The sequence below is a fragment of the Lepus europaeus genome, chromosome 17 (assembly GCF_033115175.1).
Source record: "Lepus europaeus isolate LE1 chromosome 17, mLepTim1.pri, whole genome shotgun sequence".
Taxonomy (NCBI): Eukaryota; Metazoa; Chordata; class Mammalia; order Lagomorpha; family Leporidae; genus Lepus; species Lepus europaeus.
This window is the reverse complement of record NC_084843.1, coordinates 8,677,604-8,705,111: the sequence shown is the minus strand read 5'-3', so window position 1 is coordinate 8,705,111 and position 27,508 is coordinate 8,677,604. Positions and strand designations below refer to the sequence as shown.

Below are 27,508 nucleotides of genomic sequence, written 5' to 3'. Positions count from 1 at the left end.
CAGCCCCGCGCTTGGGCCACTTGAGGAGGGTGGCTGCATTGTCTGTCTACTCAGTAGCCCCTTGCCGCCTGCCTCAGAGACGACAGAGACGCTCAGAGAGCCATCCAGCTCGCGCTGAAACCCCACTCATTCCCGTGGCCACTGGAGGTTCTCGGTATGAGCACAGGCCCAGGTGGAAAGCAGGTGCGGAGAGCCAGGTTCCAGGCTTCCCTGACCAGGAGACGCACCTGCGGCCCCTGTTAAACGGGGGGTCGTGAGCCCCATCCCAGACGTGCTGAGACATTTCTCCAGGGAGGGGCAGGTGAACGGAGAGGCTGAGGTGTTAATGGGCATCTGAGAAACACTGACTGCATCACGGGCTTGCTGTGGGCTGCCCAGAGCTGCCAGTGACAACACCAAGTCATGTTCAGTTTCTCTTGTTAACTTGCTTAAAACAGAGACCTGTCCCCAGGATATAGACCAGTTGCCATAGGTTGCTGTTCGTGTCCCTAGAAGGTGTGCAGCTGTGTCCCCTGGGTGTGATACCATTTGCCCTTGACTTAGTGGTATAAGGGTTGTCACCTTTGGCCCCCTGGGCCCAGGGGACCCCTGCCCAACCTGAACTCATTGAGGCAGGAGGAGAGGAAGTGCGCTCCTAGGACATCCAGCACGGTCAGGGGTGTGGCCTTGGAGGGGATTGGGTACACCAGCTGTCACTTACTAGCTTTCTCCCTTTCCTTGGCGTGCCCTCTTGTTGCCAAATGCATTTGCCCTTTCCTTAACATGGGGGTTTTATTGGCCAGCACTGGTGTTGTGGACAGAGTGGTGTCTGCCCCTGCTCAGCCTCCAAGTGCGATTGTATTTGGAAGTAGGGCCTTTAAAGAGGTCATCCAGGTTAAATGGGGTCAGAGGGCGGGGCCAGGGAGGCATGGGCCCCAGGACAGGGAGGAGGCCTCAGTGGAGACCAAACCTGCCACCACTTTGATCTTGGAACTGTGAGAGAGGCGCTTCTGTTGTTTTAAGGCGCTCGGGCTGTGGTCCGTGGTTAGGGCAGCCCAGGGAGACCCGTGCAGCTGGAACCCCCTCCCCCCCACCATGATGAAGCACGGATGCTGAATTTGTCCTCAGACGGAACCTGGAACCTGGAGCGAGCGTGACAGCCTTGCTCTTGCCTTCCCTGTGTCCACAGCACACTGCACTGTGGTGGACGTGTGGGAGGCACCCCGGATTATTTGTGAATGAATGTTAGCACGTACCTCATGCAGATATGATACGTGTGTTCAGAGATCCAGAGGGAGGAGGGGCCCTGGGAGACTGTAGGCCATGTGCGTGGCTGTCAGCTTTCACGTGCAGGGCCCTCCCAGCTCTGTGGGGGACTTCACAGAGCAGCCTGGCCTGGTCACCTCCCAGTGGGAGACAGGAGCTCAGCCGGGAGCCAGGGGCCATGTCTGGTCACAGCTGGTGGCGGGTAGGGGCTGAGGACGCTGCTGGGTGGCCTACAGGGAACAGGCCCGCCCCGACAGAGATGCGGTGTGGGACCCTTGATTTAATTAGGAGATGTCGGTTCTAAACAGGAAGCCATGCTAAGCAGGCAGCAGCCTTTTCTTCTGGGGGAAACTGAGCAGATGGTTCAGCTGCGTATCTGCCGACGGTCATGTGATTCAGGGAAATGACTGGCGTTCAAAGGCTGCTGGGGCACGAGCGGCAGCTCACGGGGGGGACGACGGGCACTTGTGGGCCTGGCTGTGGGAACATTGGCACCGCCTGAGTCTGCCTGCCCTCCTCTCAAGGGCCACTTGAAAGCACCTGGTCCTCCCCAGCATCCCCTGGGCCTCTGCCCTCTGCCCTGGGTATCCCAGGGCTGTCACCCAGGGCAGGGGACCAGGTCAGTGCTGCCGGAGGATGGGTGCCCGAGGTCCCGGGGAAAGGGATGGGAGTGTTTCAGAAAAGAGAGGGGAGGGGGCTTCTGCTTTTAGGATGAGAAGGGTGCTGTGTGTTTGGGTGGCGCTGGAGAGGTCATGCAGCAGAGAGAGCAGAGCCGGGGGCTTCACCTAGGTGCTCCACGGTTAGGCCACCTAGGAGGGGGAAGGGCTTGCTGCCAGGACACTCGCCCACGTTTCCAGAAGGTGCTGTCCGCCCAAGAGGCATTTATCGAGCTTGCAGGAGAGCGTGGCCGTTGGGGGAGAAGCAAGGGTAAGTAAGAGCAGCTTACTCAAGAGGCTTCAAGCTTCCCTGTGCTCTCATCTCCCACTTCCTTGATTGGCGTCCTGCACAGAGTGCTCTGGGCAGCCGGGCGCGCTGCAGGAGACGCCACGTGCACGGGGCAGGCATGGCCACGCTGCTCTGAGACGTCCCTGTGAGAGGCCAGCTCGGGGCTAGGTGGGCATTTCCAGCCCTGGCACAAGGACAAGATTGCCAGAGTTAGCAGGGTGCCCAGTGAAACCTGGAGCTCAGATGAACATGAGTGACTGGGACACAGAGGCTAATACTAAAAACATCCATTTATCTGAAATTGAAATTTAACCTTATTTATCTGGCTGCTGTGCCTGTGTGTGTGTGTGTGTGTGTGTGGTGGGGGACAGCAGGAATAGCACCTGTCCCAAGTCACAGTGGGGCCAGCTTTTTTTTTTTTTTTTAAGATTTACTTACTTATTTGAAAGGCAAAGTTACAGAGAGGCAAAGGCAGAGAGACAGAGAGGTCTTGCATTAGCTGGCTCCCCAAATGGTCACAATGGCCGGAGCTGAGCCAATCTGAAGCCAGGAGCCAGGAGCTTCTTCCTGCTCTCCCACGCGGGTGCAGGGGCCCAAGGACTTGCGCCATCTTCTGCCTTCCCAGGTCACAGCAGAGAGCTGGATCGGAAGTAGAGCAGCCAGGACTCAAACCAGCACCCATCTGGGATGCCAGCATCGCAGGCGGTGGCCTTACCTGCTGTGCCACAGCACCAGCCCCTCATCTGACAGCCTGTGTTGTTTGTTTGGCATCTTCACCCTGAGGGGTGTGGCCTGCAGGAAGGCAGGGGTCATGTCTGTTTTGTTCATTGTCAGATCCCCAGTCCCGGTTGGGCTCTTGGTGGACGTGTTTTGAATGCGTGGTCCGAGCTGTCACCTCATCAGCCCTCGTGGCTGCCCTTTCACAGAGGAAGGGACTGAGGGCAGAGTCGCCCAGGGTTTGTCGCCCCACGGGGTGGAGGTCTGGCTCGGGATGAGATAGATCTCTCAGTGACAGCTCTGTCCGTCTCCCCAGGATGCAGCTCTGAGACAACTTCTGTCGCCGATGGCCCCCGGCACGACTCGGTGGAAGGCAGCCCTTTCCGTCCTCCCTCGCACTCCTTCTCGGCCGTCTTTGATGAAGACAAGCCGATAGCCAGCAGCGGCACGTACAACTTGGACTTCGACAGCATCGAGCTGGTCGATTCCTTTCAGAGCTCGGAGCCTCGCTCCCCAGACGCCAAGGCCCCGGAGTGCCCCGGGGGTTCGCGGAGGAAGTCCACGGACTCCGTGCCCGCCTGCAAGTCCTCACTGCCCCGCTCCCTCAGCCTGCAAGCTGGTGACTTCGATGGCGCTTCCTGCGCGGCTGGTCCCGAGGCCGCGGCCCTCGCCCCAGATGCCTACGGCACGGGTTCCAGCAGTGCTTCCAGTACCCTTAAGCGAACTAAAAAGCCCAGGCCACCGTCCTTGAAAAAGAAACAGACCACCAAGAAGCCCACGGAAACCCCCCCAGTGGAAGAGACGCAGCCGGAGCCAGCCGGCGAGGGCCCCGTCCTCGCCAAGGAGCATGTAGCATCCGAGACAAAAACGGAGCCAGCCAAGCCTGAGGGTGCTCGATCAGCCTCGTCGGAGGAGAGCCCCCCGGAACCTGCCGCCTGCCCGCCGGACTGCGAGGGCGTGGAAGGAGCCAGCGCCCCGGCCTCGGCGGGCGGCAGAGTGCAGAACTCGCCCACCGTGGGGAGGAAAGCCTTGCCTGCCAGCACGGCCCCCGAGGCGGCGGCCGTGACCCCCGCGGATAGTGGGGGCACAGGGGACTCCCCAGCCAGAGGGCTCTCGGTGAGGCTGGAGTTCGACTACTCTGAGGACAAGGGTGGTTGGGACAGCCAGGGTGACGGCACGCCTGCTAGCAAAAAGACAGGCAAAAAACCGGTCGCCAAGATGCCCCTACGGAGGCCAAAGATGAAAAAGACCCCCGAGAAACTCGACAACGCTCCTGCCTCACCCACCAGCTCCCCCGCCGAGCCCAGTGACATCCCTATGGCCAAAGGTACCTATACCTTTGATATTGACAAGTGGGATGACCCCAACTTTAACCCTTTTTCTTCCACCTCAAAAATGCAGGAGTCTCCCAAACTGCCCCAACAATCCTACACCTTTGACCCAGAGGCCTGTGATGAGTCCGTGGACCCCTTTAAGGCGTCCTCTAAGACCCCCAGCTCCCCGTCTAAGTCCCCAGCCTCCTTTGAGATCCCAGCCAGTGCCATCGAAGCCGGTGCGATGGACGGGGACGGGCTCAACAAGCCCGCCAAGAAGAAGAAGACGCCCCTCAAGACGTAAGTGCAGGGGTGGCGGAGGGCAGGGTGGGAGGCTGGGGACCCTAGCCGTGGGCCCGCATAACCACTGACTGCCCTAACCTCGGCCCTGGTTGCTGTGTGATGCCGTGTTCGCGCCCGTTCCACGAGACGGGTAGCATGGCGTGCTTTCCTCTGGGGCCGCGGTGGCAGCCTTTGCCCGTCCACACGCTGTCTCAGGGCTCAGCTGTGTTTGATCTTTTGCTTCAGTAAGGTCGGTAGCCGAAGACCGTGATGTTCCACTGGGGGGAGGCTGGGAAGTGCCCCTAGGAGGGAACACCCCCTGTTGGCCGCTGACCTCCCTGTTTAGCCTGGAAATCTCTTTCCAGAGAGCCTCGCCTTTGCCAAAAGCCAGGAGACGCCCTTTAAAATATGGTTACCATTCACAGCATTTATTTCTGCCTGTTAAGCAGACTTTAGTCCAGGAGGCAAATGTCGTAGGCGCCAGGAGGCCCCTGGGGGAGAGCTGAGCCGGGCCCCTGCGTGCACCCTGACCAGCCCTGAAGAACCCTGTCCCCTACCCCCACCCTGTCTCCTTCCCTCTCTCTAGTCACTTTTTCAAAAAGATTCATTTTATTTATTTGAAAGGCAGAGTGATAAATACAATATATGTGTGTGTGTATATATATATATAGAGAGAGAGAGAGAGAGATGGAGAGATAGTGAGAGATCAGTCTCCATCCACCAGTGCACTCCCCAAAGCTGCAACATCCGGAGCTGGTCCAGACTGAAGCCAGGAGCCTGGAATGCCTTCTGGGTCTCCCATATGATGACAGGGGTCCAAGCACTGGGCCGTCCTCCACTGCCTTCCAGGCCACTAACGAGAAGCCAGGTCAGAAGGGGAGCAGCCCAGACTTGGACCGTGCTCCCATAGGGCGTGGGGGCGTTGTGGGCATCACCAGCTTAACCTGCCGTGCTGCAACGCTGGTGCCTCTAGGCACTTTTCGTAGGCAGGAGTCCGAAGGCCCTGTGAGTTCAGCAGGGCAACGTGGAGCTGAACAGGGCAGGCCGATCCCGTGGTCCCCTGGAACTCAGGAGCCCTCGGGCCTTGTGTCTGCCTCATCCGTGCCCGCAGAGTTCATCCCAGGCTGTGCCTCGGCTCTGGCTCACGTGGCTGCAGGGACCGGGAGTGGTGTGGTGGCTGCTTGTAGCTTTGCCACTGCCCTGGGACATGTCAGCAGTAACTCTGCAAGGCTGAGACGAATCCCCCTGAGGCAGTGCAGCAGAGCGGGAGGGGTCTGGCCCCGCTGAGTCTGCCTGGCACGAACGAGACTGAGCGACCCACTCACCCTCACCCTGGGCTCTCCCACACCCTGAATGTCTGACATGAGCCTTGGGTTCCTCTGCTCTGTGCGGTGGTGGCTAGGCCTTCCCTGCCAAAAACATCCCCTTATCCTGGGTCAGTTACCCAGCCAGGCTCTTCCTAGAGACTCCATAAAATCCATGCTGGAAACTTCAAGTCTGGAAGAGGAAAAATCCAGAGTCTCTCCCACAAGCCGTGCCCTCTAATCTGTGAAGCAGGTCACTCATGGCCACCCCTCCTTCCCCGAGATAGCCTGCTTGTAGTCTGTCCCCAGCCACATGCTTGTTCCGGGGTTGGTGCTAACGCAGGTCGGGGAAGTTCACACCACGTCCCCCAGTGTCACCTCTGGAGCAGCTGGGGGCTGTTGGCTCAGGAGACCCTGTGCTGGGGCCACCCGTGCCTTGTGGGGTCACGAGACCCCGGAGAGGAGTTGTTCCCCAGCAGTGCCTTTCCAAACCGCCGGCTGCGACCCAGCCCGCAGGATCTACAGCGATGGCTCTCGTCTCCTAACCCATTAGGAACTGCTTGTCTGCAGGTGGATCTTTGTCAGTTCCTCTGTCTGTCTCTCTTCTCTTTGTCTTCTTGTCGTAGGATGGTTGAAGATGTGATGTCTGTGTGTTCTCTGTTGTAAGTACACCTAACAGATGTGCTTTTTTTCTCTGCCTTTTGTTTCTGCTTTTTTATTTCCTGTCCATGGCTGCTACTGTTACATGTCTGCTACTGTTACATGGCGGGCTTGGGAATGATGGGGCACGGGGCTCCCAGCAGCAAGGTTCTTTTGCCGTTTCATGGTGATTAGCATAAGTGAGACTGCTTGGCTGTGCAAACGTGATTATCCAACATCTGCCTGCTTGTTGGGAATGAAACTTTCCCCCTCCCCAGTGCATATTGGATGTCTTCATCTGAAATGCATACATTCTTTTTTTTTTAACTCCTCCTTCCATTCTTTCACTTAAATGGGACAAGCAGGCGATTGCTTTCAATAGCACAGTGGCTTCATGTTCAAACGGCCGCCCTGTCTAAGCGCAGGCGGTGACTGCCCAGGCAGTCTTCAAGCCCATGAGACGCAAAGTTGGGGCCATGCCACGTGGAGGCCCGCAGGAGCATCCTGGGGTCCGGGGTCAGCTCCCAAGTGGAGCACACGTCTGTGAGAGCCATCGCCAGGCTGCCCCGGGCCGGGGCCTTGGTCCTCCAGCCGGGTGCTGGCATGCCCCAGCTGCCATCCGTGCTGACCGCCTCTGTGTCTCTGCTGGCCAGCAGCAATCTTGTGGGCGGCACTCAGGGCTCCAAACACGCCTGCTTTTCCCTTGTCCTTACAAGGGCAGCTGCCCTGGTCCCATGCGTCTGGAAGCCCCAGGCCCGAGTGGCATCTCTCAGGCTGTCTTCTGCCCAAGGGATTTCTTTAGGATTTTCAAGCCATTTAGCAATTACAAAACATAGTTGCCTACTCATATGCATGAATAAATATGTGCTTCAGGCTGCGATTGCACTGTCTATGGCAGATGCCATAGATGCTGGAAAGAGCCACTTACAGCCCCTTTTCATGACGGAATGCCATTGTTGGAGCATTTTATTCGAAAGAACACAGGGAAGGAACTTGAATGTCAACCTGCTCTGCCCATCCAGTTAGTGTGGAGAGCTGGAGAGGGTGATGGGATCTCAGGTGAGGGACCCTCCCCACCAAAACCCGTGGAGGGGCTGGGGAGCCCGGGCAGGGGCCAGTCTGCAGGGTGGAGAGGGCCTCCGTCCTGGCCGTGGAAGTGGTTCGTGACCTCCAGTGAACCTCATGGAGCCTTCTTCCTGGGCTCTGCCGTCCCCACCCTTCAGGAGCCTGGTCCGATGTTCCCTTTGCCTCGCACCCCCACCCCCATCCCACCCCCACCCCCCACCCCTGTCATTATGTATATGAAGGTGACCAGGAGACTCCAGAGAAGAGACTCATGGATCTTGTCCCTTAACCAGTGTTAGGAAGGCGTAAAAGGTCATCCCACCCCCAGCCCTGCCTTGGGACAGAGTCCCTTGTAGTAAGCTCCCGCGAGTTCCTGTGAGTGGGCAGGACTCTGTGCCATCTCCCTGAGGTCCAGAACTTTCTGTGTCTGCACAGGTCCTTGGGCTGTTTGTGAAGTGCTGTTTGCTTTGGTGTCCTGGCCTAGGGCTCCTCCCTCTACCCGAGTTGGCTCGGAGATTCTGCAAGAGTCGGGATGAATTAATCCACTCCCCACAACTTTGCTTTATAAAATAAGAACATTTAGTTAAATTTAGCATCATTTTCTAGGTCAGCTCTCCAAAATGGCATCTCTTTAAGGATTTCCAGCTTGATGGATTTATTTCTCTTGAGGGCAAAAATAATATCTGTGAAAAAAAAAAATTAAGGAATTGGTGTTGGCATGGACCGGGTGCTGGTGTTGGGGGTGGGGGGTGGGGGGTGTGGCCAGACAGCTCAGCAGAGGCGGGGCTGAGCCTGCTCCGTGTTGTTCTAGAGTGTTCTGCACCTCTGTTCGTTGTGTTTACATTTTCCATTTTGTTTCCAGTGACACATTTAGGGTGAAGAAGTCGCCAAAGCGGTCTCCTCTCTCTGACCCACCTTCTCAGGTACGATGTCGCTTCGATCTCTGTTTATGGCTCACCTGGGGAGGTCGCGCTGCTGCTGTGTGTGCGCTCCCCGTCTGCACAGGTGTCCCTGGTCATGCTGAGCGTGGTCCCAGAGCCCCTCCTGCCTCCCACACCGAGGCTGCTGCGTGTCTGCCCTTCACCTTGGGGAAGATCCGGGTGTGTCCCGAGAGTGGGAAGGAGCGTCCGGGAATAGGGAAAGTGTTCCTTGGGTTCTGTGGGAGTCTTGGGCCTGTTCTGGCGTGAATCTGCTGGAGCGGGTCTGACTTTCAAGTTCGGAAAGTCTTGGAGATAAATGAATACGGAGGAAAAAAAAAAAAAAAACGAAGAGAAGGAATAGCTAAATGAGAGTACTTCTAAAAGTTCATGGAACTTATAACTGAAAGATGAGCTTATTCGGGTGTGGGAGATTTGGAACCCATGCATGATTTCCTCTTAATATGCATCTTCCACAAACCTTTTGAAGACCGCTTGTGTGTGCCATGTCTTGTGCCCTGGTTACCCTCAAGCCTGTTTGCCACACCATTTGGGGGCTATTTCCGGGTCATAAAACATACAACCCCCATACTCCTCCAAGTCCAAGCCAGCAAAACTTCAGCTGCAGACCCCAGACCCAGGAAGAGGGTCCCCATCACAGCTCATTCCCACCGTATCCTGTTCCGTGCCACAGTCTCCGGCAGACATGGGTCAGACCGCCTTTGCTTGGCCTCCAGAGAGCAGCAGGAGGATTGTCAGGCGGTGCTGGCTGCCAGGGGCCGGCGAGCTGGGGGCGCTGGTGAGCCGGGCGTGGCTGCCGTAGTCCTAGAGCCGGCAGGAATGTCTCAGACAGCCAGAACCCAGGATCATGATTTTTGTTTATTCGTTTGTTGGAGCCCACGGTCACTCCCAGAAACGCACAGGACACTCAGAGAAAGGATGTGTTTCTTGGGGACCATGTGGAGCAGGGCCCGAGGAGAACCCGTGGTGGATGTCGGCAGGGACCTGTCCCAGGTCAGGGGGCCCCGAGCCCTGGGCCGGGTGCAGTTTGGTTCATGAGCGGGAGACTGATTGAGGGAAGACATTGTTTCCTTTGCCCACCCAGGACCCCACTCCGGCTGCGACGCCGGAGACACCGCCGGTCATCTCTGCCGTGGTCCACGCCACAGACGAGGAGAAGCTGGCAGTCACCAGCCAGAAGTGGACGTGCATGACGGTGGACCTGGAGGCCGACAAGCAGGATTTCCCGCAGCCCTCGGACCTGTCCACCTTCGTCAACGAGACCAAGTTCAGTTCCCCCACAGAGGGTAAGCAGCGCGGGGGCCAGCGGGGCGTGGAGGGCTGGAAGAGGAAGTTCTCAGCCAGTGACCACCGTGCGCCGGGTCCTGTCTGCACATCGCCCCCAAGGCTTGCAGCCGAGGTGCCTTTGAAGACGGCCCTAAGCTCTCGCCAGCCGTCCTTCCCCGAGACACCTCTAACAACCCCACAGTGCCCTGGTACCAAGGGGCCCTCTGTGCGTTCCTGGCCGTGTGCTTCTATCTGTTTGTGATTTTGAAAGACCCAGTGCTAAGGGAGCATCCTGCTAGCCAAACGCTCAGTGTAGGGCCCTCCTGTCTGGGGTCTCTGGGTGCCCCTTCTTGGGTGTTCAGACCCAGCGGCCACACAGAGGTCTGCCCCTTCTCGCTGACGGAGTGCGATTCCTTCCTGGAGGCCCCAGGCACTTTGCGGAGCTCAGTAGCTGGTCTCCTCCCGCTGCCGTCTGGGTCTCTGGCGTGAGTCAGCATAGCATGACTGGGTGAATCAAGAAGCGTGTAGAATCACTTCCCACACAGAGGCCTCTGCATATGGGCTCCCGTGACTCCTGTGCTGCTAGGAAGATACGACGGGCGGCTCGAGCCTCTCTCCTGCAGGGTGCAGCCGTCCTTGGCGTCCCAGTGCACACACCCCTACCTGCGTCTTAGCCCAGGGCCGGTGTCTCCACCCTCTGGCTCACGTGATGGGTATAAGTTTCCGTCCAAGATCTTGATTGGTCGCCACGTCTTTGCTGCTACCGAGACCTCCATGCGGCGACCTCCCCCATCTGGGCTGGGCAGGGGGTGGTGAGTGCTGGCTTCTTGTTGTGTGCCACGATCCGGCTTCTCTTGGAGGTGTCCCATGTGTCCATGAGACCTCACGGTGGAACTGGGTGTATTTGTGGTCAGAGTATTTCACGGGCGAAATGGTGTCTTCAGAATGTTGGATTCTTCTCACCCTACAAAGCTGCCTTTCCACATGTAGCCATGAGAAGATGACCCTATTGCATATATACGTGTGTGTGTGTGTGTGTGAGGCCCCAGGACTTGGCCCTGGCCCCTACGGACCCTCATCTCCCTCTGCACTCACACCCGAGCCAGAGTCCTCACCTGCATGGAATCTTTTCCCTGGATCCCCTCCCCCAGCTGCCAGCCCACCCCAGATGTTTCCCACCCTGGCCTGTCTCAGGCCTGCCCCCTCCCAGCCTTTCCCTGGTGGCTCCCTGGACAGCCAGTCCGTGTGTTTGGTCACGTAATGCTTCCATGAGGACCTGGGTGTGTTTGTCGCCTTCCTCCTCAATTGCGTCTCAATGGCACGAGCTCTGTCTGGTTCCTCTGGGTGTTCCCCCAGCCCCTGAGCTAGTGATGACTAAAGACAGGTCTGTGAGAAAGGAAGGGCAAGGCCAGGCAGGTGCACAGCTCCGTGTCAACTCAGCAGACTTGAACTCTGCAGCAGACGTCGCCTGCATGGGAGGGGTGTCGTTCCCACAGTGGCATGGGACATGCGAGCACAGGCGTCAGTCTTGGCCATTGAGGCTTCCTTGCTGGTTCACACCACTGGAGCTCGAGACAAAGCTTCTGACTGTCAGAGAAAACCGTGAAAGGCCAGTCTGGGCCTGGCGTGGTGTGGAGTTGGGGATGGGGGTGTAGGAATGAGACAGGTGCCTGGAGCGGGAAGGGGCTCGCCCAGTGTCTCAGCACCAGCCGCTGGGCTCTCTGCCGCCCACTCCTGGAGAATGAGGCTGTTGAACCAACTGGGCTTCCCTGCCTGCGTGCGCGAGAGCAGTGGTGAACAGCCTCACGTTGCCTGTAGCATTTCAACACAGCCCCGCATGGAGTGAGTTTAGAAAGATGCCCAGGTGACCACAGTTCTGTGTGTGGACCATAGTTGTGTCCGCTCACTGTCTCCCACTGATTAAGAAAGCCCCGGACCAGCCACTCCAGGTCAGTATGTGCCCTGCTCTGAGATGCGACCTCGTTCAGTGCAGGGTCATGGGATGGTACCTCCCCCTGGGCCCCTAGGGATGAAGAGGTTAGGAAACACTGGGCTTCCCAGCTGCGGAGCGCTCCCCTGCCTCGGGCCCCCAGACCCTGGGCGGGGGCAGTTTGCAGGTGGTTTTAGATTCATGAGTCTGGGTGGCCGTTGGTGCCCACCTGGTTCCCGTCTCCCTTAACACAGCTCCGTCGGTGCTTCCTTACCGTGCCCACTGGGGGAAGGCATCCTTCTCCAGAGCCTAGTGGTGGCATCGCAGCCCCGTGACGCACACTGAGAAGGGAGACAGCAGGGAGCAGTAGCAGATCTGATCATGGTCCTTTCTGTTCCTGTGACTCATTGTAGCGCTTTTATCCTTTTTTTATTTACTTACTTGAAAGAATTATATAGCACATTCACATGCCAGAGAGAGAGAGAGAGAGGGCGAGATCGATCATCCGTCTACTGGTTCCTTCCCCAGATGGCTGGGGCTGGGCCAGGTTGAAAGCCGGGAACCTGAGCTCCATTCGGGTCTCCCACAGGGTGCAGGGGCCCAAGGACTTGGGCCATCTTTTGCTGCTTTTCCAGGTGCATTAGCAGGGAACTGGATAGTAAGTGGAGCAACTGGGACTCCAACCTGTGCCCAGTAGGGGATGCCAGCATCACAGGCAGCAGCTTAACCGGCTGTGCCACAGTGCCAGCCCCAGGGCACTTACCTGTTCCATCTTACCTGCAAGATGTAGGCACTTGGGCTCCGTTTTCCAGAGAAGTCAATAAGGGTAGAGCAGCATGGATGAGTTGGCCTCCCGGGTCCAGGGAGTGGAGGTCTTGGCACTCTTGAGGCCCCAAACCAAGCTCTAGCCAGTAGAGTCCGTTGCAAACAGCTGCCAAGCCTCCCGGCTGCACTGGGCCCCAGGGTGAATGAGTACCTGGAATGCCCTTGGATAGGGCAGCACCTGCAGCAAATAACCTTGGGCCTCTGGTCCTGCAGCGTCCGAGGGGAATGATCCTGCAGTTCTGTGGGGGACCCTGCTCTGGGTGGAGGGCGAGGTGCCACTGGGTGCCATTGGCATGGCATGGCACCTTCCTGGCCTGCCAGCAGCGTGTGGCCTGGTGTGAAAATGGAGCTGAAATTGGACATGGCTGTGCTCCCCACGCCTTCCCTGGGAGGCTCAAGTCGAAAGCACATGAGCGGGATTGTGAGCCACAGTGCTGGGAAGAGGTTTCCTCAGCATGTTGGAGATCACCCCAGATGACAGGAAGAGGTTTTCTTCCTCTTGCGTCCTGCCCAGGCCTCTTGGTAAATTATAAGTGAGGGCCCAGGGGCTGTGAGCAGCGGTGGGGGACAGGTTCTGAAGGAGCGTCTCCGAGTGTCTGCCAGGCACCTGGGCTGCAGTGCCCACGCAGAAGGCGGCCCCGGAACCAGGACTGTGGGATGCAAGTGTGTCTTGGGCGACAGAGCACCCTGTTTTGGTACTGCCTGGTGCGGCCCCTGAAGGGAGGGATAGGAGACCAGGGCAATGGCAGGGGAGACCCCTGGCAGGCGGGGAAGAAGGCAGGTAAGTGAGCTTAGTGACCCAGGCCCACATAGATGCACTTGCCAGGAGGTGCGCTGGGCTCCCGGTGGGAGGCTGTGCCAAGGTGGATGGTGCTCCCTGGTCACAGGTCCCTGGTAAAGCCTGTGGCAGGCCCTGGCTTGTTTGGCACAGTGCTGGGTTGTGCTGGCAGAGTCCTCTCAGGTAACCTGGGCTGATCGGACTGGCCCTGTTCCTGGCGGCTGGGAGGAAGCAGTCTCACCGTGGCCTTCTCCAGGCGACACAGCACACTAAGGTGGCCGTTCTGGGTCCTCCCTTCAGAAAGGGACAGTCCTGGAAAAGGCCTGGGGATCACCTTGCCCCTCGGTGCCCCCCCATTTCTCAGGTGAGGAGGATATTCTGTCTTCTTCGGCTACGACATGGCTGTCTCGCGTCCCAGTGAGCGCCACCCCAAGGCTCCAGTGTGTGCCCCAGGCTCTACTGTGCTTTCCCAGGGATGCTCAGCTGGTGGTCCAGGCACACGGGAGGCAGGAAGCCTTTCTGGATGTTTATCAGCCAAACCACCTGCGGGCTTGCTGTACCGAGGACACGCAGAGAGGCCTGGAGAGTTGTCCACGTGCTTGTCTGTGTGCTTGGGCACGTGCGTTCATTCAGCCGCAGCCGTGCAGGCTGGCGGGTTTGAAGAGTCTTTGAGGAAATATGTCAACTTAAAGTTTATATTGAAGAATTGGCTTTTCCAGTGACGCCTTCAACATATGCAGAAGTAAGGGGGCTTTAGGTCAGAGCTGCCATTTGTATTTATTTTCACCTAAGAAATATGAGGCCCTAAGCCCCAGGGATCAGTGCGGGTGCTTTTGCATAGCAGGTTTCCGAGCAGGTCGTGGGCATGTCTTGTGGACAGCTTGTAGCTCCGGCTTATGGCTTTTGCAAGGTCACAGTCATTTCCGTCTCCCGCCTCATCGCACCTGCTCTGCCTGGTGTGTGCTCAGTCTGTTTGCTAGATGGGAAGTTCAGCCGAGCAGCAGGGTGGGCTCTCCACAGGGCACCATCCAGGTGCCCGAGCCTGACGGTGAGGCTTCTAGTCTCTGAATACCTAGAATTTTCTTTGCGGCCTGAAGTCGCCTTTCAATTTGGAATAGGTCACCTCTCCACCTTCTTGGACTGTTAATAGTCTGCGTTTGGAAAATTTACTTTGGATAGAAGTTGGGGAATGTTCCAGGTGACTGGCTAAGCTTCTCTGACTGACAGCACTGGGGGAGCAGTGTCTGCCCTTTGGTTGCTTCTGACAGGGACTGGAGCAGGATTCATGGAGGCGGTATGGATCCAAGTCCGACGTGTCATCAGGCTGTATCACTGATGTGAGAGTCACAGAGGAAACCAGCACCCAAAATGCACATGCTCCGATCCAACAGCTTTGTCCAAAAACTGATCGCCACGGCCACACCTGTGCTTGGTCGTGGTTTGGTGTCTGCGGGCCCTTAGACCCTCTCACAGCAGAGGTGCCTGCCTGTATAAAAGCTGTCTGCCGATTCTCGGAACGTGGCTGAGTTAAGCCTCCTGGGCCGGCAGCACCACGTCTCCGGAGTCCATGGGCTTTCGCGGAAGTCTCAGAATTTGCTCTAAGCTGCGCCCTGCCCAGCTCAAGGCTTCCCATCTTTGTCTCTGGCACTGACTTCGCTTTTTGTTTCTTTGGCAGAGTTGGATTACAGAAACTCCTATGAAATCGAATACATGGAAAAAATCGGCACCCCCTTACCTGTAAGTCCTTCCTGCCCTGTCCGCCGGGCAGAGTGTCCTGGGCACTGGGATGAGGGCCGGGGTGGGGTCGGAGCTCAGCCCACTCCGTTTGGCGTTCACCGGCAGGAAATGCCACGGTGTTAGCAGCTTCCTGTGGGATTTCTTCCCTGCACTGAGAAGGAGCAGTCAGAGAGATCTTTTTAAAGTGTACTTACTAATAGCTGTTTTCTACAAGCTGATTGCCAGAAGTCACAGATGTTACAGGCCAGTAGCCTTCCCCTGTTCTGTTTCGTGGGGTTATGGTGGGCGGGTGGCCGTCCCAGGGCGTTTTGTTCCTTGCCGTGCCCTTGTCCAGGGATGCCCTCGGGGCCTGGGAGTGCACGGGAGGAGCAGTAATGGCTGGGAACATACTACGCCTCTCTTTGGCAGCTGTGTTAGGTGCCTCTGCAGCTTGCTGGTAGGAGGTTGGGTGGGACATTGTATCCATCCAAGTGCCAAGCTGGTAAAGTCACGGCTCTGAGCCAGAGTGCGTGCCTTTGTCCTCATCTCTTAGTGAGCTGCTGACCCTTGAGGTCACAGCTGGGCCCTCAGTGGTGGGAGCCACGTAAATCAGAGAATTCAAAATCCAAAATACTCCAAAACCTGCCAAGCCGCATGGGGAATTCCCAACCTGACCTCCTGGGATGGGTCATAGAATGCTTAGAAACAGCGTAAGTAAAATTACCTTCCGGTGTATAAATAAGCTACATAGGAAACGTAGGTGAATTTTGTGTTTGGACTTGGGTCCCTTCCTCATGGCAGCTCATGCATATGCAGATCTCAAATTCTAAGAATCCAAAAAGGTCCAAACGCCCAAAGCCTCTGTTCGCCCTGTGCCAAGGGCAAGACGCTACTGCTGACGTGGAACACGCGAGGGTGTCGAGGTCACAGGTTTGGATGAAGCCACAGGGGCCCCTTGGGCACTGTCTGCTCCTGGCAGGTCGTGGACGCATTTCTGGAGCGCCCTCTGCCCGTTCCCTTCTTGCCTGCGTCCACTGAGAAGAAGCCCTGTCCCTGGGCTGAGCCCTTTTACCTCCACTTGTCGGTGCCCCGGGGGTGATGCTCATCACGTTGCCTTGTTGTGTTGGCCTCCCCGTTCGTCTGTGAGAAGTCCCACCCTGGGAGCTTACCTAGCCCCCGCTGACCTGTGGTGACCGGCTCAGTTCCTGGGCCAGTAGGCGTGGGTGGGCAGAGTCCCGCACGCTGGCCCCACTAGGGCCCATCTGCCTCATTCCTGTGCTTTCCTGCCCACACCAAGTTGCACTTCCTGTGCCTCCACCCTCCCTAGCCAGCCTTGCTTTCTCCTCTCCTCTTGTTGGCTTTGGGAGCATGATGGGTTCTTTGCTCCTCTCCGGCGAACACCTGCTCTGGGTTTTCCATCCTGGTAGTGTGTTCTGGCCAAGGTGCCTGGCTGACCTGTGATTTTAATCCCCCAGCAGGACGATGACGCCCCGAAGAAGCAGGCCTTGTACCTCATGTTTGACACTTCTCAGGAGAGCCCCGTCAAGTCTCCTCCTGCCCGCGTGTCGGACTCGCCGACGCCGTGTTCAGGGTACGACCACGTGCTGAGAGCTCGGAGCAGCCCGGAGGCCCCACGGTCCCCGAGCCCCTTTGCACGGTCATCGGTGCTTCATTCCTTTAGGGGGGTTCTCCGCGTGCCCACATGGAGGTCAACGCCTTGGTCGCTGGGTTTTCCCCTGGGGTGACATCTTTAAGCCCTGACTATGAGATGCCCTTGTCTGTCCCGTGCACCCGAGAGTCGATTCTGTCATTTGTTGCAGGGCACAGCACAGTGCGGGGTTCGGAGTCCTGCCCTCTGCCCCGTCCTGGCTGTGGGACCTCACGGGATTTACGTGACCCTGCTGCACCTCAGTCTCCTTGAGTGTTAGCACGGAGGAGTAAAACCAAACTTGGGGGGCTTTAGGACGATTTAAGGGGAGGCCTTCAGTCTCCTAGAGCATCCCCCAACCGGGCATGGGGTAGGGTACCTGTCTTCCAAAGAGAGGCTGTGTGTGGACAGCTCCGCCCTGGTGCCTGGCAGGTGGGTCGTGTGGGTGTTAATACTTGCACGTTCTGGAAAAAATGTGATGTGTGACGGGGTAAGTTGTGGGGCTTTGCCTTAAGGCTTGGACCCTCCTGTCATGCCTACCACCCCTCACCAAGGCACAGTGGAAACTCACTCCGACTTCTCAAACCTACGAACAGACCAGGGTCTGCCAGGGTGCTGGTGCTGGTGGTCATGGTGCCGCTGTTAGAACAACGGTCACAGCCCTGTGTTTGATGCCACATTAGATGCTTTACCTGTGTGCAGCATCTCATTTAACCCCCCTGAGAGCTTCCTCTCTCTTACAGAACAGGCAGCTGAGGTTGGATACCCAATACTTCCCCAAGAGCACACAGCCGGGCCCCTCTCTGCATAATCCCAGAGTTGGTGCCCTCGCCCCTGGCATCTGTGGTCTGCCCTGCACAGAGGCCTTGTGCTCACTGAAGCCCTGGCTTTGGGAACACTGCCCTGGCAGCCCAGGACCCCTGGGGTGTTGACCCGCTGGGGCAGCCGGGTTGATGTCAGTGTGGGGTCGTCAGGGACAAGATGCTAAAGATGCTTTGACCCTCAGGTCAAGTTTCGAGGAGACTGAAGCCCTTGTGAACACCGCGGCAAAAATCCAGCATCCTGTCACACGCGGGCTGGCCCCCAGCCAAGAGCCACCCATGCAGGCGCCCGAGAAACCCTCCCAGAAGGAGCTGGAGGCCATGGCCTTGGGCACCCCTGCAGAGGCGGATGACATTGTAAGTAGAGACGGAGGGGCGTGAGGTTTCTGGAGCGAGGCCCAGGCCTGCTGGGCTCTGTCACCAAGGGGTGAGGCCTTCAGAGCTTCCTCACCTGGCCACTGCTGCAGGACCCCAGCTGGCTCCCAAACACGGAAGCCAGCCCAGGGGACCCTGCACCACCACGATGAGCCAGAGGCTCCCCGTCCTCCCCAAGGCACTCCTACAGGTCTCGCCTGAGCGCCTTGTTTGCCTCCAAGGTCACCGATTTTCCATCTCTGGCTGTTGGCCTGGAGCTGTTCTCAGCAGTGCTGTCTGCCCCTCTTCTGTGGCAGGGCCGGGGGCACCTTCCTTTTGGGGAGCACTTGGTTTTCCTGGGTCTTCAGTGATGGGAAGACTTTCAGCTCTCACCTCCCAGGCCCTGCCCGGGGCCTTGCAGAGCAGTAGACCTGGGGCTGACGCTTCACCCACTCCACTCCTTGTGTGTGACCTACGTCCACTGTGGCCCGGGGTCTCCGTGGAGCGTGTGATGAGCATTCGAGGATCCTCGTTGGGCCCGGGGTCTCCGTGGAGTGTGTGATATGCGTGCGAGGATCCTCCTTGTCCACAGCAGGCTGCACCTCCACGTGGATTTTAGTTGTTTCCTTTACCTTGCTCCTAGCAATCCCCAGGTGGGTTTGAAGCCCTAGATTTCGGGCATTACTTTGTTCTGTATTGGAGACTGTCCCTTATGTCGTGCATTGAGTACTGACTGAGCATCTGCTGTGGGGATGCTGGGCTGGGTACTGGAAAGATCAGAGTGAGCCACAAAGAGGAGGTACTGTGGCTCAGGTACTGTCTTCATAGCTCACCCTCTACGTAGGTGGGCTGATTCTGAAGTCTTTCTGATCTGCCAGGAGACGCTTTTTTTTTGTTTGAAATCATCTTTTCATTGTTTAGAAAACGATCTTGACAGAAGCTTACTTCCTCTGATGTTTATTCTTGGAGGTATTTTCTTGATGGGTTTTGTTGTATTTGGAAAACCCATCAACTCGCTGGCCTCCTGCCCACTGAGATTTTTTTGAAGTGAATAAGCAGATGGAAACCAATGAGGCAGAGCAGTGAGGGTGATGTGGGGTGGGGAGGGCACCCCAGGCTGTGCCTTTAGGGAGGGGGTTGGGCCTGGCTGTCTGCAGGGTCCAGCGCAGGGAGGCATGGGCTGTGCTTGGGATCGGTGTGACTCTCTGCTCTCCTCTCTCTCTCTCTCTCTCTCTCTCTCTCTCCTGTCTGCTCTGCCGTCTTCAGACAGCTCCTGAAGCTGCCTTTGCCTCCGCTGACGCCCTGCTCAGCAGGCTGGCCCATCCCACCTCTCTCTGCGGCACGCTTGACTGCCTGGAGCCCGACTTAGCAGAAAAGAACCCCCCAGTATTTGCTCAGAAGCTACAGGTTCGTAGCCCCCCTGCCCCGGGACCTTTTGGGAATTTGTGGAAACCTCAGTAGAGGAGGAACCCCCGACACCCCAGGGGAAGGAGGCAGGCAGGACTCAGGGCAGAATTCTGAGCGCGTGCCTGTGGGCGTCCACCGCCGCCACAAGACCGACCCCGTGGTGTTCTTTACCCAAGATGCCCACATCACATAAACCGTGTGAGTACGTGCTGGACGCACCGTCCAATTCCAGTTTGCAGGTTGCTGTCAGTTACCAGCTCGGAGAGCCCCACAGGCGTTCTGTGGCTCACTCACTGATGCCACGGCGTTGGATCACCAGACGCCAGGCTCTGTGTGAACGAGGCCGTCTCCGGCTCCCTTGGAGCCAGCATCCGGACCCAGCCTTGCATCTGGATCCAGAGCTATGCCCGGCCTGTGTTTAGGTTTGACAGCTTCATTCTACATTCTCTAGATGAGAGCAAACCTGCAGAGCACCTTAGCGGTCCCCTGAGGGATCACAGGTCCTTTGCTGACCGACTCGACATTAGAAACCTAAAACAAGAAACCTCAGGACACGGGACACAGGGCGGTCAGCATTCGCTCCCACGTTGCCTGCACGGTCCTCCCTGACAGCCATCGCAGGGTCATTTAACGTTTTGCTCCGTGCTCTGCCGAGGAGTTCGTTGTAAAGGAAGCCAGGGCGTGACACCCAGGTGTGGCGCCTTCGGGTCGGGGTGTGGGAGCTGTTTCCGCGTGGTCACGCATCTCCCCGTGGTTTCCTCACACCCTCCCCGCCGGGCAGGAGGAGTTAGAGTTTGCCATCATGCGGATAGAAGCGCTGAAGCTGGCCAGGCAGATCGCCCTGGCTTCCCGCGGCCGCCAGGATGCCAAGGTACCGGTTTGCTGCCGTGGTGCTGTGGTCCCGGGAATGCTGTGTGTGCCGCCACCGCACGCCCAGAGCTGCTTCGCTAACCAGCGGTCCGGCCGCCATAGCTGCTGTCCCACCAGTCTCATTTCCAAAAAGCTGAAAGTGTAGCTCTCCCATAAGTGCTCGAACCTCAGATCCACTTAATTCAAGAATAAGGGATCCACCGGAAGGAAGTGACGGAGAGATGGAGAAACATGGGACGTGGCAGCCTGTAGGGGCAGCAGGGGCACAAGGCCAGCGTCAGGTGGCAAAGTTAGGTATAAACTGGTTTGTGCCGGTTCCAAAGGTGAAAGAAAGTCACTGTTGATTATCATTTTTTCCCTGCAGATATCCGTTCGCTTCTCTAGTTAAACAAACATAACTTGCGACTTTTCTGTTTTCTCCGAGTTAACATCTAACTTTACTGAGACTGGATCCTACTCAGTATTAAGTAGTGAAGCCGTGACGTTGCTCAGATCTGGGATCAGATGGGGCCAGGGCTCGGCAGTCTGGTGAAGTGCAGATGGGAGATGTTGGAGCTTCGCGGGCTGTCCCGCTCTGTCCCAGCTCTGCCGTCGTGTGCCGGTGGCTGCAGCCAGTACACAGATAAATGCTGTGGTTTCATTGTTCCAGGAAAGCTTTGTTCGCTTTAACATAGAAGGGCAGCTGGCCATGTGGCCCGAGGGTAGGAACTTGCTGGCCCCTGCCTCCTGAGTAGAGTCTGATATTGTCAGGGTATACAGAAGTCTTCTTGCCTGGCTTCCAGTTTGGAGGTCGTTTTCCTGGTGATCCGAACAAGATGCTGATAACACGAATCCTGTGCTGCCCTCAGGGCTGCAGGCTGAGCTGTGGTCACTGGGCAGTAGACTCCGCCTGCCCCTTCACCCCACCCCACGTTGGGCAGCCCAGTGAGCCTGGTGTGTCAGACCAGGGCTCAACACCCTTCCCCCGTGCCACCGTGCTCTGTGGCTTTGGACAAGTCAGTGAGCCTCTCTGAACCTCGGTTTTTCCATCGGTAAGAAGAGGCTAGTTACAGTGAGTGTGTGGCTTGTTGAGGGGGCTTCAGATGGTGTGCAAGAGCCTGGTGCGTAGTAGGTGTGGAGCCTGGCGCGCAGTAGGTGTGCAATAAATGGAACCTGCTGCTGTCAACTAACATGTTGCTTCTTTATATATATATATATATATATATATATATATATATATATATATATATATATATTATTTGAAAGGCAGAATCAGAAAGAGATCTTCCATCCACTGGTTCACTCCCCAAATGACTGCAACAGCCAGGGCTGTGCCAGACCAAAGCCAGGAGCCAGGAACTCTATCCGGGTCTCCAGTGTGAGTGCCAGGAGCCCAAGCACCTGGACCATTCTCTGTTGCTTATTTGCTGGTCCGATGCTGACGGCATCTCCCTGGAGGCAGATCCAGGACCCATTTTACAGCTGGGAAAAGGGAGGCACGCACTGTGGCTCTCCAGTCTGGGGGTGACCAGGGCTCAAGGCTCCACAGAAGGGCTCTGGCCTATTTGTCTTGGGAAAGCTGGTTGTGCAGAGGGCACTGGGGTTTCCCTCGGGAGCTCTGGTGCAGCTGCTCCTAACTGAAGGCCTCCCCCCCCCCCCATGGCCTCTCTGGCTGTCCCCAGAGGTAGAGGCCTGGCTGACACAGAGAGGTCACACTGTGGGAGTCCAGCCTGGACCCAGGGCAGGGACAGGAATGTAATCACAGACCAGTGGCTTCCTTATTCTTGTTGCCAAGCCCCAAACTTGGGCTGAATTTCCCTGAAAGTGGGATTGTTAGAAAGCGCTGAGCAGTGAGGCTGTTTGCCCATCTGTGAGGAGTAGCTTACCGACAGAGCGACTTGCCTGGAGTTTGGCCACCATGAACGTGGTATGTTCCTTCCAGGAGAGGTCTGGGGCAAGGCTGAGAGCATGTTCAGATCGGGTACGAAGTGTTCTGGGGTGCTGGGACCCTGCCCCTCCCAGGGAGTGGGTGCCAGAAGTGACAGTCGGCAAAGAGTAGCCAGGAGCTGACGCCCTGCCGGTTACAGCCTGTTCCCACCCCACGTGTCCTGTTTTCTGATTTCAAAAATACCGTCTCATGGATCCACTGAGGGTGGGCCAGGGAGGCAGCCCCAGGTACCTGCTCGTGAATGTCCCAGGTGCGCGCTGGAGAAGTAGCCCTTTGGGATAGCAACGGCTCGGAATGTAAGGGACGTTTCCTCTGCCACAGTAATTTGTGATGCTATTTAAAGAAGCGTACTGGCCAGGGGGAGCCAGACATGTTTCCCTGTTGCCGGTCCCCGGGGGATCTGTGGACCTCCACGGAAGCTCGGCCCTGGAGGCCTCTGTCTCCCATGGACGCTTGGTTGCCGTGCGGGAACAGAGAGCAGCAGCCATGTATCCAATGTGCTCCCTTTCCTGCCCATGTATTTCAGCCACAGGTGACTTAGCCCAGCCTGGACGGCCTGGAGCTAACGCAAGATGCAGTCACTTGGAACAAAACATGTCCTGCTACGGAGCTGAGATCAGCGTGAACTATGGCGGGGGTGTGTGTGTGTGGGGGGGGGGTCCCTGGTCGTTCTTGAAGTAGCTTCCTCTGAGATTTCTCTTGAGACTCAGAGTCCGGCTTCCAGGAGCTCCAGCAGGGATTGCTCCATCTCTGGTTAGAAGATGTGAGAAAAGAGGAGACGCCCGCAGGCACTGGGTGCCGGGCTGCGGCCTGGCTACTGCCTCCCTTCCACGTGCTCCTGGCCGAGCTGAGCCTGGTTGTGTCCTCCTGGGGGTGAAGCTGACACGGGTTGGTGGACACACAGTATAGCGGCCCCAACTTCCACACTATCCCAGGTCAGAACTTGAACTTGAATGTGTGTAGCTTTCCACAAGGGTGTGAGGCACACGGGGGATTTGATTGTGTGTGGAGCAGAGTGCAGAAGTCTGCTGGGATCCCCGTGCCATTGGCCTTTCTGGATTGGGGTGGGAGGCGACGGAAGTACCTAAGTGCATATTGGGTAACTTGGGAACAAAGTCACACGAAGGGAGAGCCAGAATGGAAGCAAGGGTGCAACACGCTGCAGGGGGAAGGTGGCGCAACCGCTGCACGTCTGAGTCCTCCGAGAGGCCTGGCCTGTGGGTGGAGGTGCCTGAATCGCACCTGAGTGGCGGCCGTCAGGTCTGGGGCAGCCTGTGCTACCCAGAAGCACCGGTGCCACATTCTGTCCCTGTCTCTCCCTCTGGGTCCGCAGAGAAACCACTCGTGGCCCTTTCACAGGGTCTGGAGGTAGGGAGACGCGATGCCCCAGCCCCATGAGAACAGGTCGGGAGGAGTGACGGGGCGCCCAGGTGGCCTCCAGCGTGTTAGCTGCGCAGGATTCACAGTCTTCGCCTGGAGCTTGTGATGGGAAGGGTGTGAGGCCACATTTTGACTCCACGGAAGGCGTGGCCAGTTGGGGCCAGTGGTGCCGTCTCTGGGACTGATGCCCGGTGGTGCTGTGTGCCCCCTGAGCCTGAGAGCCACCGTGGTGAGATCTGGATGGGGCAGTGCGCGCTGGAGGCTGCTCTCCTGCCCAGGTTATCCCACGTGGCCCAGACACCCCGTCCGTGCCGTGTGGCCTGAGCCCAATGTGCTGTCTTCCCCATGGCTGACCTGACTCTGGGTCCTCACTCCCGTGGGACCTGACTCTAAAAATATCCAATCTTAAAATACCAGGGAGAGGCAAAACCATTAGTTTCAGCTGAAAGCAGTTGTTGGTTGTAAGGCACAGCAGGGTGTGCACGTTCCGAGGCGGCTGCTGGGGCTGAGTGAGTCTCTGGCCGTGGTGCCACTGGCCGTGGTGACACACTTGGTGACCGCCTCTCCCTTCTCTTTCAGAGGACGACTTAGAGATCCTCCAGTCCTTTCTTGGTCGTCCTTGGTTTCTGCCCCTTACCGTGAAGTTCACTAAATGAAATTGGATGGGGTTTTATTTTGGCCTAGAGCTGAACCTCAGCGTGGGAAGACCTGAGGCTAGGTCTCAGAGCCTCACTTTTTCTCCATTGGAAGCACCAGGCACAGGTGGATGGTGTTTGGTACTCTCTTCGTTTTGCAATTTGATGGTTCTGATTTTTTAAAAAGATTTATTTATTATTTATTTGAAAGTCAGAGTTACACAGGGAGAGAAGGAGAGGTAGAGAGAGGGATAGAGAGGTCTTCCATCCTCTGGTTCACTCCCCAGTTGGCCGCAACAGCCGGAGCTGCGCCGATCTGAAGCCAGGAGCCAGGAGCTTCCTCCGGGTCTCCCATGTGGGTGCAGGGGCCCAAGGTCTTAGGCCATCTTGTGCTGCTTTCCCAGGCCACAGCAGAGAGCTGGATTGGAAGTGGAGCAGCTGGGTCTCGAACCAGTGCCCATGTGGGATGCTGGCGCTTCAGGCCAGGGCGTTAACCCGCTGCGCCGCAGTGCCGGCCCCAGTTCAGATTTTTTAAGGAACATGTTGTTTTGCTTCAGAAGGCATGGGAGCAGGTTTTTTTCCTCTTTGTCAGTCGTCTTCGGGATTCTGTGTCTTCGACCTGCTCCCTCAGTACAGACCTGCAGTCCTAATCCGTGTCCCTGGGGGGAGCAGAGCTCTCTAGCCGTCATCAGGCCCCAGAGAGGAGCCCGTGGCGGGTTGCTTGTTCTCCGTGTGGTCCGGTGGCTCTGCCTTCCAGGAGGTCAGCCTGCCTCATGTCCTGAAAGCGGAAGCTTCCTGAGGGCCCCCGCCTGACCCCTGGGCGAGGCTCGAGTTTGAGGGAATGGGGCTGTGTGCTCCCTGTGACGACCGGGCCGCTCGGGGGCCACTGAAGGGTTCGCCCAAAGGCTCAGGGCCAGGCAGGGGCAGCAGAATCCAAGTGGAAAGTGTTCTGTCCCAGGACAACCTAACCGTTTAGTTCACCTTGCATGGGTACCACTAACTGGGCCTAACTCAGTCCTCGCCAGTCCTATCCATTAAACTTGCCCCTGGGTTTTCTGAGCTGTCTGCTTGCTCGGGTTGTCTTCCGAGGCTACCAGGACGGTAGACCTACCTGGTCTTATGACCGAAGACAGGAATTCTGCCAAGCCCATGCAGGTCCACCCCCTCTGCTTACCTTGGGCGTAACCTCACTTGCACTTTCTTAGTTCTCCTCCTCCTCCTCCCAGATCTCCTTCTCTACTGTGCTATACACTGCTCAGCTTGTTCTCATAACTTCCCAAGGAAGGAGCAGTCCCACTCTACCCCGTGAGCTCACCTGGCGCCCGACTCCAGGGACCAGGGTGAGGTCGCCTTGGCAGAGGTTAATGAATAGGACTGAGAGTGTGGTTGGTTTGATGGTTCTTTTATAGTAGGAGTAGCTGACAAGCCCGCCTGTGCTGGGTGACCTTGCTGCTAACACTGCCTTTCAAATGTGTGGATAACCGCTGAGCCCTTTGTGGAGAGAGAAGAAGAGTGAGAGGCCCCTCCCACCTCTAGGGGGCCAGTGTCTGCCCACTGCAGGAGGAATCCTAGGAATTCTCAAACCAGAGTCCCCTGAGTGGGGTGGGGGCTTCTGGTCAGCACTTGCAGATACTGTCAGTGTCCCCATTGACTTTATACCCTAGATGGTAGATGGTGACCTGACCTCACAGGCAGACGCTGGCTTGTTGGAGGCGCTTGATTGACAGCTGTGGTAGCCTCCAAGCATGTGGGAATAACATCCTTTCTGATAGAGCTAAACACATCACCCCCTCCAGTTCAGTGTCCACAGTCTCGCAAAAATGATCAGCGCTGTGGTTATCTGAAGCCAGGGGCGTGCAGCCTACAGTTCAGTGTCATTCGTCATCAGGATTTTGTTTGGGAAGCGGAGCCTACTGGGTTCCTTTGCTGACGCCTGGTATCTGATACATGGCCGTGATACCCAGGCCCCGGACGCGCTTGGCTCCGCGGCTCTGAGTCGTCCAGGCCACCGCCGCCTTCGACCCCTTTGTCAGCCTGAACAGGTGCAGCGCGGTTGATTCCCCAGCATTCCTGTTCTAGTCTCTGCATCCTGCCTCGCTTGGGATGAGTTTTTGTTTCTAAACCATGCAGCTGACCCATTCATGAGAGAGGGAATACAGTCCCCTTGTCACGTGATCCACAAGAACTGTTCCATTTTTTTAACTAAACACTGTTCCACAGCGGGAGGCTGCTCACCCCACAGACGTCTCCATCTCCAAGACAGCCTTGTACTCCCGCATCGGGGCCTCGGACGTGGAGAAACCTGCAGGCCTTCTGTTCCGGCAGCCGGACCTGGACGCCGCACTCCAGATGGCCAGAGCAGAGGTAGCGTGGCCGGGGGAAGGGCCTGGGCTGCTAGGCCTCTATAGATCAGCGCACCACCCCCACCTCCGCGCACAGAGCCGGGGGCTTTGGAGGTAGGCTTTCCGCTCTGAACACTGTGGGCAAAGATGGAAGGCAAACCCTGGATACAGACCTTCCTGCGTCCCTCGGTTTAACGGGCTTTTGCTGCCTTGTTTGATTTATGAGAAAATCCATACTCCCTGCAGCTGCCCCAGGGGCCCCTGGGAAGGTCTGGGGCCGGCTCCCTCGTTCCTGGGCTCGGGGGAGCTCTCTAGGGGAGGCTGCAGTTTGCCGTGGGAAGTGTTAGCTGCACATTTGTCCAGTGTCTCCTTACCTCGGTCTGTGAACTGCTCAGATCAGAACTCACCTATGCGGGGCTGACCTTTCTCTTCTCCTCCCTGCTCCTAGATCATAGCCAAGGAGAGAGAGGTCTCCGAGTGGAAAGACAAATACGAAGAGAGCAGGCGAGAAGTGCTGGAGATGAGGTCAGTGCTGGACCGGGCGGTGCGCCTGGCGCGTGACCGTGGTTGGAGCTCGTGTGGCCCGGGGGCAGAGTCTGGTGCGGGACAAGATCTCGGGTCTTTATCACACGGCCTCCGTTGCTGCTCTGTTCCCGACACTAAAGCAGCTGCGCTTGAGCTAAAGATGAGATCGACGAACATCCAATCTTCCTAGCCAACCCCAGGTTCCCGGCACACGGGTGGTAGCTGCTGCCCGTGGGCTCGGGCGTAATCTTCCATACTCTTCCCTTTCACTAACACACATGTCTCCACGACAAAGGAGAGCACAGTATATGTTAGTCCACGTTACTTTAAACAGTGTCTTGGACACATTATTATACGTCTCTATCTCATTCTGCTTAACAGGTGCTCCATAGTCCATTAATGTAACCAGTCTCAGCCGGTAAACATTTAGGATGCTTCCCAGCACCCAGGGTTTATTGTCACCAGTGACCTGTTGTCACAGAGGCACGACAGCTACCACGTGGGGTGCACTCGATCACAGCAGTGCTGCTGGCTGTGTGCTGATGTCTGCTGCGTGCCTGCTCTCATTGTGAACAGTGAGCAAGCTCTGTAGGTTGGGATGGCCCCAGTGTTCTTTCATTTGTATTTTTAAGATTT

At 57.2% G+C, this 27,508-nt stretch overlaps 1 protein-coding gene across 5 annotated transcripts in view; it reads left to right on the top strand.

The window, feature by feature from the left end:
- Positions 1-27,508, top strand: part of TACC2 (transforming acidic coiled-coil containing protein 2) — a 183,527-nt gene that overhangs the window by 145,683 nt on the left and 10,336 nt on the right. For 2 of the 5 annotated variants that reach the window (XM_062215160.1, XM_062215162.1), the window contains 9 exons: positions 3,224-4,520; positions 8,373-8,433; positions 9,533-9,734; positions 14,923-14,984; positions 16,439-16,554; positions 17,618-17,789; positions 19,053-19,193; positions 26,226-26,369; positions 26,796-26,872. In XM_062215160.1, coding sequence (XP_062071144.1) covers positions 3,224-4,520; positions 8,373-8,433; positions 9,533-9,734; positions 14,923-14,984; positions 16,439-16,554; positions 17,618-17,789; positions 19,053-19,193; positions 26,226-26,369; positions 26,796-26,872 — 2,272 coding nt within the window. Of the gene's footprint in view, positions 1-3,223; positions 4,521-8,372; positions 8,434-9,532; positions 9,735-14,922; positions 14,985-16,438; positions 16,555-17,617; positions 17,790-19,052; positions 19,194-19,974; positions 20,065-26,225; positions 26,370-26,795; positions 26,873-27,508 lie in introns of all 5 variants that reach the window. The other 3 variants (XM_062215165.1, XM_062215161.1, XM_062215163.1) reach the window with 3 other exon arrangements.